Source organism: Heterodontus francisci, chromosome 43 (assembly GCF_036365525.1).
Source record: "Heterodontus francisci isolate sHetFra1 chromosome 43, sHetFra1.hap1, whole genome shotgun sequence".
Taxonomy (NCBI): domain Eukaryota; kingdom Metazoa; phylum Chordata; class Chondrichthyes; order Heterodontiformes; family Heterodontidae; genus Heterodontus; species Heterodontus francisci.
Genome location: NC_090413.1, coordinates 26341778 through 26352441, shown reverse-complemented (window position 1 = coordinate 26352441; position 10664 = coordinate 26341778). Strand labels below are relative to the sequence as shown.

General features: G+C 47.0%; 1 protein-coding gene across 3 annotated transcripts in view; it reads right to left on the bottom strand.

The window, feature by feature from the left end:
- Positions 1-657: 657 nt before the first annotated feature.
- Positions 658-10664, bottom strand: part of LOC137355743 (transitional endoplasmic reticulum ATPase-like) — a 32983-nt gene continuing 22976 nt past the window's right edge. For 2 of the 3 annotated variants that reach the window (XM_068021222.1, XM_068021224.1), the window contains exons 12-18: positions 10490-10612; positions 9719-9931; positions 8719-8897; positions 8218-8347; positions 6537-6695; positions 5629-5780; positions 658-4243 (exon numbers count right to left, since the gene is read on the bottom strand). In XM_068021222.1, coding sequence (XP_067877323.1) covers positions 4144-4243; positions 5629-5780; positions 6537-6695; positions 8218-8347; positions 8719-8897; positions 9719-9931; positions 10490-10612 — 1056 coding nt within the window. In that variant the 3' untranslated portion in view covers positions 658-4143. The remainder of the gene's footprint in view (positions 4244-5628; positions 5781-6536; positions 6696-8217; positions 8348-8718; positions 8898-9718; positions 9932-10489; positions 10613-10664) is intronic. The other variant, XM_068021223.1, reaches the window with a different exon arrangement.

Genomic DNA, 10664 nt, shown 5'->3' with positions numbered 1-10664 from the left:
AGTGGAAGTGGTGTGGGGAGGATGGGGTGGGCTGAAGGGAGTGGGGGTTTGTGGGGAGGAAGAGGTGGGAGGAGGAGATGGAGGGAGGGAAACTGTGCTTAATGAAGACTAGCTGGCCATCGTGCTAGGGATCAGGCGTGATGGGGCAGTTGGTCTTTTCCTGCTCACAAGGTTTGGACATTTGTACTCAATCTGCTTTCACCAATGTCTCTCAGCACTGGTCATGAACTGTAGACACTCATGCACTATAACATATCCCACTCAATTTGGCAGGTGAACTTACAAAATCAAGTGAAGTCTTGCTGTGGCACTCACTGCTCCAAACTTCAGGAACAGCTCAGATGACAATCGGCCCCAGCTGACATGAGCTCAGAAGCTGCCTCAGTACACCGAGACTTTGACTTAGACCAACCCACGTGAAAAACATGACTTTCATCCGTGTATCCATTACCAACGACAAACTATCGTATCTTAGAGCCACAAAAACCCTTCCTTTAAGTTTCACCAGAGTACATGTATTGAGGATTTTTGAAGTAAAGTTCAGCACCTTTATTGTATTGCCGATGAATTTATTTCCTCTGACATATCCCAGCAAGGTGTGATTTATAGACTTTATACATCTCATAATTCAAAATAAACACCACAGGAAACTCAAACTTTAAATCACAGATGAGTGTAATAAAACTCTCGGACATCACAAAACACATTAGTTTAATTGACAGGTCATTTAAACAGCTTGCAAGACACAACCTCCATCCAGTCAACTGGGTGCTAATTGGAATGGTGAGGGGAGGCAGGGGAAGGAGGAGAGGCAGGGGGAGGAGGAGGGGAGGAGAAGAAGCAGGGGGAGGAAGAGGAGGAGGGGAGGAGAGAGGGAGGAGGAGGAGGAGGGGAGGAGAAGAAGCAGGGGGAGGAAGAGGAGGAGGGGAGGAGAGAGGGAGGAGGAGGAGGAGGGGAGGAGAAGAAGCAGGGGGAGGAAGAGGAGGAGGGGAGGAGACAGGAAGGGGGAAGGGGGAAAAAGAAGAGGAAGGAGAGGAGAGGCAAAGGGGACGGAGAGGGGAAGGGGAGGGGGATGGAAAAGAGTGGGAAGGGGAGGGAAATAGGGAGAAGGGAGATCAACAGTGGAGGGTAGGAAAGGGGAGTGAAAAGGGAGGGACAGGAACTAATGGGACAGGAAAGGGAAGGGAGAGGAGGAGCAGGACAGCACAGAGTCTACCAATAGTTAGTGTGAAGCAGTCAGTACAGCTCATTCCAAACATTTGATACCTCACAGAATGCAAACTGTTCAAAAACGCAATTATGAAAAACAATGGACTCGCTAATTGATGCCCTGTCGAGCTTCTGGTTTCCAAGGTTTTTCCGTGAGGAGATAAAGGTGTTTCAAAAAGACATTAATGTGACACCTCAGACCAGTGCACAATGTGAAGGCAGATTATTGTCTTAGATAATGAGTGGGATCGACTGTAGCCACCTCAATAGCAGATGAGCAGTGAGGCATTATTAACCCGTGAAGGCTTGACAGTGGGGGCAGTGTGGTCAAGCTTGTTATTTCCCTGGGCTGCAGGAATATTGGGGCCTGAAACCGTTTAAATTCCTGTTCCTATTCATTTGCATATATTGCAAGTTTCTAGTACAGATCTTGCTGCTCTGATTTAGGATTCATCTGTGAAGGAGGCAACAGGACGAGGAGCAGCTCGTTCCAAACCTCCAGGCCCAAACTGGACAAACCAGTGAATAATAAATAAAAGAACCAATAGACAGAGTTCCTTGGGCCTTGAGAGTTGCATTGTCAGACCTCAATCCTTCCCGTTTTCCCACTAACCTATACCGGGTTGGAGTTTCCACGAACACCAGCTTGCTTCCACCGCATAGGGAAGCACCAACCTTCAGTGTGGGAGCTCAGGCATCAAGGGATAGGCAGGCAATTCGCCAGTGGAAGGCTTCACAGCCTTGACCTTAGCCAACACCCAAAGGTGGGCTTTTCGGAATTACCAGAGTTTCAGCCGGAGCAGGACAGACTTTTCCCTTTCTGGATGCGAAGGGCACGGAGGCCAATGGTAAGAGCCCCAGTTGCTTCCCTGGCTGGGATTGGCTGGCTCAGCATGGACTGAACCTCAGGGAGTTATGCATTTAGAGATGGCCCTCAGAAAACAACCTCATTGGACAAAAAAAATCCAATCAGAATACATATAGTGCCAGATCGACAAAGTCTCGAATCTTGTTTGAAATGGAGAATCAATCTTCTTCCATGTTCTTCTGTGTTTTATGGGGAAAGGACAGGGGAGTGCAACTGGCTAAAATATTCTTGCAGAAAACCGATACAGGCTCGATGGGCCGATGGGCCAACCTCTGTGCTGTAACCTTTCTATGATTCTAGGTGGTGTTGAGATAATGAGGTCATGTTTTCAAAGAACTTTCATCAGCAGAAAAGCAAAAGGTAGGAAAACCATGCTGGTCGATTCAACCCCTTCCCCACCACATACTGATTCCTGTCCCAAGCCAACTATACCCTACACCCACATTTGGATTAGACAAAATGCCACACCCTCACTGAATTCTGTGTGTTTTTGACTGTCACTGGACTTATTTCTAAAATATATTCGGATTTTTAAAAAAAACATTTTCAAAGAGTTAAATTCTTTCTCCATGCCAGCTTCAAATTCATCCCTCACTCCATGAAATTCAAACCAATAAATTTAGGCCCGGAACCTGCATCAGTCTTTCTAGGAGGATGAATTATGGGAAATCTGGACAGCCTTTTTCTCTCATTGACTCTGAATGGGGAGAGTGAGAGAAAGAGAGGAGAGAGAGGGGTATAAATCCAGCTTGGCGTTAAAAATAAACCAAGGATAACTTTCAAAACAGACCCATTTGCCAGGGTTACCACTCCGGTTGGACATATTCTGGATGTTTCAACATAAGAGATCATTCCTTCGACTGCCTCGTCCGGTCTAACAGCCTTTTTGCCCCATCTCTAATATTTGGATAACGAATGATAAAAATGTCCCAAGAAAATAAAAAAACATTTCTTAATCTCCCTTTGACTTTTCCTCTCTCAACAACATCCTGGAGATTAAACTTTAATGCCTAGAGGCTCCAGGGCAATGCTGGAATATTGGCCCCTGGGGACCAGCTCGCCGGCTTTATTTAAACAAGGCCTTGGGCCTATCTCGGATTGTTCCCTGTGCCCAGTTTGTGCCAGCAGGCCGGTCCTATCCAATGTTCACACAGAGATCTGGGAGGGTTGTTGCGCTGGAAGAGGCTACATTGAAAGGGAGGGGACGAGGGCCTGGAGGGATTTGAAAACAAGGATGAGAATTTCAAATTTGAGATGTTGGGAGACCAGGAGCCAATGTAGGTCAGCAAACACATTCTTGGTACTAAAACAAGATATTTAAAAGCTTGGGGATTTGTGTACGGGTTTTGTCATCCCTCAGACACAGTGTTGTTTCTACTCTCTCGCACTGAGTGTACAATATATTTCAGCGTGCAATGCACATTAACGGAGGGGCTGCTGTCCAACACCAATTCAAGATTTACAGAATGAGGATGGGTGAGGAGATGGGACTATAGAGAGACAATTCGGGTATCAGATCTTCTCCCAATGTAAAATGACTGAAAACCATTCGTGTTCAGAAAACCAAAGTCTCCACTTGGTAAAACATAGACGTACCTCAAAACAAAGACGGTCTTCTCTTTCGAGAGGCCACACTTTTGTTTTACACTCTAGCCAAATTGTAAAAGACCGAGCTATCCAACCCATACCTGGATGAACGGCAGCCGTAATGTACAGGGGTGAACACACACTCACACACACACATACACACATGTGTGTGCACACAAACTCACACAAGCATGCACCCGTTCCCGCACAGTACCCATGGTGAGTGGGCCATCACATTTACTCCCTGTGTACTGTACAAAGCACTGAGCTATGAACCCACGCCCACCGGTAACCAAACATACACATCTGGACACAGGTCAGAGGTCATGAAGCTGAAGCAATACTCAGAGTCCGAACCGCCATGAATAAGGTATCGCTTTCCCGCAAGGTGACAGTTCTGTCCTTGGCGATGTGCAAGGGTGTGAGTTAGGCAGCCTACTCAAACTGTGACCTGTAATCTTTGACCTTTGACTTGCTGCTCAGTTGTAAAGATCATCATCTCCCTCTTCACGATACAAGTTCCCTGCACTCCCTCCGTCACTGCTCCCCTGTCCACTGCTCTGACTGCTGGATGGAAACCTGTAGAGGAAAGGAAAGAGAAATCCCTCGACAAATTATTCTTCTTTTACCCGTATTGTGTAGGCAGTGCCTCAGATAATGTCTTCCCTTTGAGTAAAAAAGCATTGGCTGCGAAGCACTTTAGGACGTCCTGAGGTCGTGAAAGGCGCTATAGAAATGAAAGTCTGTCTTTTTCTTTAGGCACAGATTCCATACGCAGGAGTCAGTGGGAGAAATGGCTGAGAATCAGTGGCTCAGTGGGTAGCATTATCGGCAGAGTCAGAAGGTCAAGGGTTCAAGCCTCACTGCAGAGAGCTAAGCACAAATTCTAAACTGAGGGCGAGCTGCACTGTTGGAGGGTCAGTACTGAGGGAGCGCTGCACTGTCAGAGGGTCAGTACTGAGGGAGTGCTGGACTGTCGGAGAGTCAGTACTGAGGGAGTGCTGGACTGTCGGAGAGTCAGTACTGAGGGAGTGCTGCACTGTCAGAGGGTCAGTACTGAGGGAGTGCTGGACTGTCGGAGAGTCAGTACTGAGGGAGTGCTGGACTGTCGGAGAGTCAGTACTGAGGGAGTGCTGCACTCTCAGAGGGTCAGTACTGAGGGAGTGCTGTACTGTCGGAGGGTCAGTACTGAGGGAGTGCTGTACTGTCGGAGGGTCAGTACCGAGGGAGTGCTGCACTATCAGAGGGTCAGTACTGAGGGAGTGCTGCACTCTCAGAGGGTCAGTACTGAGGGAGTGCTGCACTGTCAGAGGGTCAGTACTGAGGGAGTGCGGTACTGTCGGAGGGTCAGTACTGAGGGAGTGCTGCACTGTCAGAGGGTCAGTACTGAGGGAGTGCTGCACTGTCAGAGGGTCAGTACTGAGGGAGTGCTGCACTGTCTGAGGGTCAGTATTGAGGGAGTGCTGCACTGTCGGAGGGTCAATACTGAGGCAGTGCTGTACTGTTGGAGGATCAGTACTGAGGGAGTGCTGCACTGTCACAGGGTCAGTACTGAGGGAGTGCTGTACTGTTGGAGGATCAGTACTGAGGGAGTGCTGCACTGTCGGAGGTGCCCACTTTCAGATGCAACATTAAATTGAGGCCCCAGTGCTCTCTCTCAGGTGGACGTAAAAGATCTAATTTCACTATTTCAAAGAAGAGCAGGGGAGTTCTCCCCGGTGTCCTGGCCAATATGTATCCCTCAACCAACACCATTAAAACAGATTAGCTGGGCAACATCGTGGGGAGCTTGCTCTGTGCAAATTGACTGCCACGTTTCCTACATTACAATGGTGACGGCACTTCAAAGTACCTCACTGGCTGTAAAGCATTTTGAGATGTCCTGCGTTCATGAAAGGCGCTATATAAATGCAAGTCTTTCTTTGCACGTGGTGCTACAATGTACTCTGATATATAAGAGAGACCTGAAGTTCCCGAAGCCTCGACTCTGCTGGAGCGTCTGGGCGAACATTTCGTATTTCCTGATGTCATTGTCGCTGACCGACCGGCGTCCAAACCTCATGGCCTCCTCAAAGTGATCGCGGCGAATCTCGGGAACGGGATCATAGTCATCTTCCTGTTAAAAAAAAGCAGTAACATGGAAATGGGATTGGGACAAAATCCCAGCAGGGCAGCGGGATCATGGCAGGAACCATGGTGGAAATGGGTCATCGGGTGGCAGTGTTCAATTTTACAAAGAACCCTTTGACTGAATGTCAGCAAATTGACAAACAGCAGACCTCAGCTCACGACCCCTGTTACTCTACTGGAATATTTTTATTGGCCCATGATTTTGCTGGAGTGGGCATCTCTTAGTGCAACCTGTTAGCTTTCCCCCACCCTTATCCTCCAGCTCAAACTCTGCATCTGAAAACACTGAGGGCAACGGTGCATCTGAACGGGGCATGGTGAATGACGGGATCGTGCCTTCAACTACCTGGGCCCTAAACTCTGGAATTCCTTCCCGAAACCTCTCCGCCTCTCTCTGCCCCTTTAAGATGGATATTAAAACCTCCCTGTTTGACCAACCTGTCCTATTATATCCCCTTATTTGGCATGGTGTCAAATACTGATTGATAATCACTCCTGGGAAGTGATTTGGCACGTTTTACTATGTTAGAGGCTCCAAGTTGTTGCTCTTGTGGTTCCTTAATCACCTTAAACTGTTCAGCTCCACAAATGCCATCAATGATACTTGGACCCCAAAATGTCAAATCTCATCTGAGATTAGAATTCAAGCACAGATATCAGAGATCCCCATGCGCTCTAGCCTTGTAGTGAATGGATGACTTTCATTCCTCAGTGTCCTCAGAGATGTGCACACGTCACTCACCATAGCCACATCTGGGTTGCTTTGGTGTTCCTGATCTCGTTTAACCTCCGCTTCAATGGCCTCTCGAATCGCAAGCTTGCAAGCCCGCTGGCAAATCTCGGTGAGGTCAGCACCCGAGAAGCCGTGCGTTATTTTGGCCAGGTACGCCAAGTCAACATTCTGAGAACCAAAAGGAAGAGCTGAGTGTGAAGATGGTGCTTTATCACATCTCCCAGGACAGTAACAACTGATCTGCCAGAGAACTGGACAACTACAGATCGTAGTGATCTCAATCCTTAGAGCTTATCCAGACAAACCTGCTGTGGTTTCTAGTTCTGCTTGTTTCCCTTCTCAGTTCTTGTTTCGATCAGAAGCCAACGCTCATACTATTCCACACAGAATTTTCTGGTTTTGGACAGCCGCAGGTTTGGGAGCTACCCCAATCACTCCACCCCAGTGGCACTCGCAGCAAGTAGCATCAATCTAAGACAGTCACTAATAAATCCAATAGAGAATTCAGGAGAAACCTCTTTACCCAGACAGTGGTGAGAATGTGGAACTCACTACCACAGAGAGTGGTTGAGGTGAACAGTAAAGATATATTTAAGGGGAAGCTAGATAAACACACGAGGGAGAAAGAAATAGAAGGATATGCTGATAGGGTGAGATGAAGTAGTGCGGGAGGAGGCTCGTGTGGATCATGAACAGCAGAATGGACCAGTTGGGCGGAATGGCCTGTCTCTGTATTGTAAATACAATGAGAGCAGGTCCCTCCCTCGCAATGGGGAGGAATGGTGTGTGGGGGACAGTGGTTGATGCTGTGGTCAAATAAATGAGAAGCTTTAGAGGTGACAAAACAATATTTTAAAAAATGTGTGGAACATCTAAAGAACTAAAATGTATGAAAAATAGAAAGAAGAGTAAAGTTCTCTCTGTTATAACCCAACGACATGCTTCAACCCAAACTCAGAGGGAGCGCACCCTACTGTATGGAGGTGGCAGTGCTTCAGTTATAATCAGGATGTCTTTTCACATCCTACCCTCACTACAGATGACTAGAAAACAAATTGCATTTTTCCTTTGAAAGTTTCATCGTCTTTTAGCATTTGAACTTGCAATTTCATTTGGGGTGGCTCCTGAAATCTGGGGGCTGGAGACAGCTTCAGATAGTGCTCAAAATTCCATTAGTAACTTTAGCACAAAACTTGCTGATTAATTTTAAATCATGGGGGCTCTTGTGATATTATTTTGGCAAAAACAACCGCTGGTTTGCGGCTCGTAAGAATGTTTCACACAGAATCACGGAATGTCAAAATCTCAAGCACCATTGCAGAAACTCAGGCGATAAAAATAGAGCTCACCCCATTCAGTGACCATACGTCAGTGACTCCTTCATCCCAGCACAGTTGTGACACTTTCGCCCTTGGGTATATTTGAGGAGCGGGTTCTGTAGATATCATTATGTCGAGTTATTGGGCTTGACTGCAGGAGGATATTGGTCTGACACACACACACAGAGGAAAGATCTGGAAAAGGCCATTTAGCCAACAGGTCTTTGGTGGACCTTCACCATGTTTTTCTTGTTCTCTTACCATCTCCCTCTATCCTTTACCTCCAAATATGTCATGCATAACCTGTTGGTTGCAATGGTCTTCTGAACTAACTTATTCCATCTATCTGCCAGAATTCCTTAACTCCATACCTTAGCGATTGGCGACTTCCTCAGATTTGCCTTCAAAATGGACGTTCTTGATTTTTCATCAGGAAGTGGGATATAAATCAACTGATCCAAGCGTCCAGGTCGCAGGATGGCTGGATCAATGATGTCTGGTCTGTAAATAAACAAGTTAATTAAGTCATGCGATAAAGGAAGAACTTGCATTTATATAGCATCTTTCACAACCTTGGGACATCCTGAGGTGCTTTACAGTCAGTGAAGTACTTTCTGAAGCGTAGTCACTGTTGTAATGGAGGAAACGCAGCAGCCAATTTGCGCAAAGCAAGATCCCACAAACAGCAATGCGATGATGACCAAATCATCTGTTTTAGTGATGTTGGTTGAGGGGATGATCCCTGTATGTGAAAGTGGACCCTGCCTGTGGGAGTGGGGCCCACCCTGTGGTAGTGGGACCCAGCCCCTGCAGTGGGGCATACCCCGTGGGAGCGGGACCCAGCCCGTGGGAGCAGGCCTGTATTGATCTACCTGTTTGTGGCTCCAACAATAAACACGTTCTTCTTGTCTGACATGCCGTCCATTTCAGTGAGGATCTGGTTGATCACTCTGTCTGAGGCACCTCCCCCATCACCAGCACTCCCTCCACGAGATTTAGCAATCGAGTCCAGCTCATCGAAGAACAAGATACAAGGGGCAGCCTGTCGCGCCTTAAAAAATAGCAACAACCAATGACAGCATGAGCTTTCAGCCCAAAAAACTAGATTAGGAACAACACACAACAAAGTGTTCAGTGACTGAAACCCAACCAGACTTGGTACAACGTCTGGTACGGTAATAAACCTGTTCTGGCCTATAAGTGATTCTATTCCTGCACCAATGTCGTTGACTCTTAAGGGTCATCTAGAGTGTCCCAGCAAGCCACTTAGTTGTATCCAGGGCAACTAGGAATGGGCAATAAGTGCTGGCCCTGCCAGTGACACCCACCCGAGAATGAAATAGATTTTATGAGATGTTTGATGCACATTTTCCTAGATTTTATTTAAAGACAATGAAACAATTGATGTTAAAGTTATTATATTATATTAGACTGATGGGGATTCTGCGATTGATACCAGGTCTGTAAGGGATTCACTTGTTCTGGTAGTGCAGCATGTTCATGTGAAATTCCTTTGTGGGATATTTTAACAGGGCTATTAGCCCATTGTTGTTGTTTCTGTATCTTCTCACTCTTCCCCTTGGAGGATTCAAAGACTGATTAACAGTCTGACGGGTTGACACTATTCTTGCTCTTTCCCCACAGCTCTCCCAACTTTTCATCTTTAAATATCTATCAATTCCCTTTCGAAAGTTACGATTGAATCTGCTTCCACCGCCCTTTCAGGCAGCGCGTTCCAGATCACAACAACTCGCTGTGTAAAAAAAAACAAATTCCCACCTCCCTCTGGCTCTTTTGCGACTTATCTTAAATCTGTGTCCCTCATGTGATATATCAATAAAGCTACAGTAAGGTGATTAAATAACCTCCTACCTTGTCAAACACATCGCGAACATTGGCCTCCGATTCCCCGAACCACATGGTAAGCAGCTCTGGCCCTTTGATGGAGACAAAGTTAGCCTGGCATTCACAGGCTATAGCCTTGGCGAGCAGGGTTTTGCCACATCCCGGGGGGCCGTAGAACAGAACACCACGGGAGGGAGTCATGCCGAATTTCAGAAACTTGTCTGGATACTCCACCGGGTACTGAGGGCAGACAAAGTACAAAAATCAATCCTGTTCTCACTTCTCCTGGCCAACCTCCCATCTTCCACTCTCCACAAACTTCGCTCATCCAAAACCCTGCCGCACGTTTCCCAACTCGCATGACGTCCCGTTCACCCGTCACCCGCTCTGCTCGCTGACCTACATTGGCTCCCGGTCCAGCAACACCTCAATTAAAAATTCTCATCCTGGTTTTCAAATCCCTCCATGGCCTCGCCCTTCCCGATCTCGGGCAATCTTCTCCAGCCCCACAACCCTCCGAGATCTCTGTGCTGTTCCAACTCTGGCCTCTTGCTTATCTTACTACTGAACCTGCTTCCACTCAGGCAGTGCATTCCAGATTGTAACCACTCATCGTCCCTCTGAGTCTTTCGCCAAGTATTTTAAATCCGTGTCCTTTGGTTACTGACCCTCCTGCCACTGGAAATAGTTTCTCCTTATTTACTCTAACAAAACTTTTCTTTTTGCGAATATGGTTGTGAAAATTTAAATCTATGACTTCAAAGTACTTGTTTTGGATTTGTTCTTGAAAGCACTGACCTGTACCAGCTCCTGAAGTTCACGCTTCACCTCATCAAGGCCTCCAATGTCTTCCCAGGTTACAGTTGGCACCTCCACCACAGTCTCTCGCAAAGCTGATGGGTTACTCTGGCCCAGAGCCCACTGGAATAGAGATAGACATGGACCATAAGGGTTAAGCAACACTGCAAAGAAG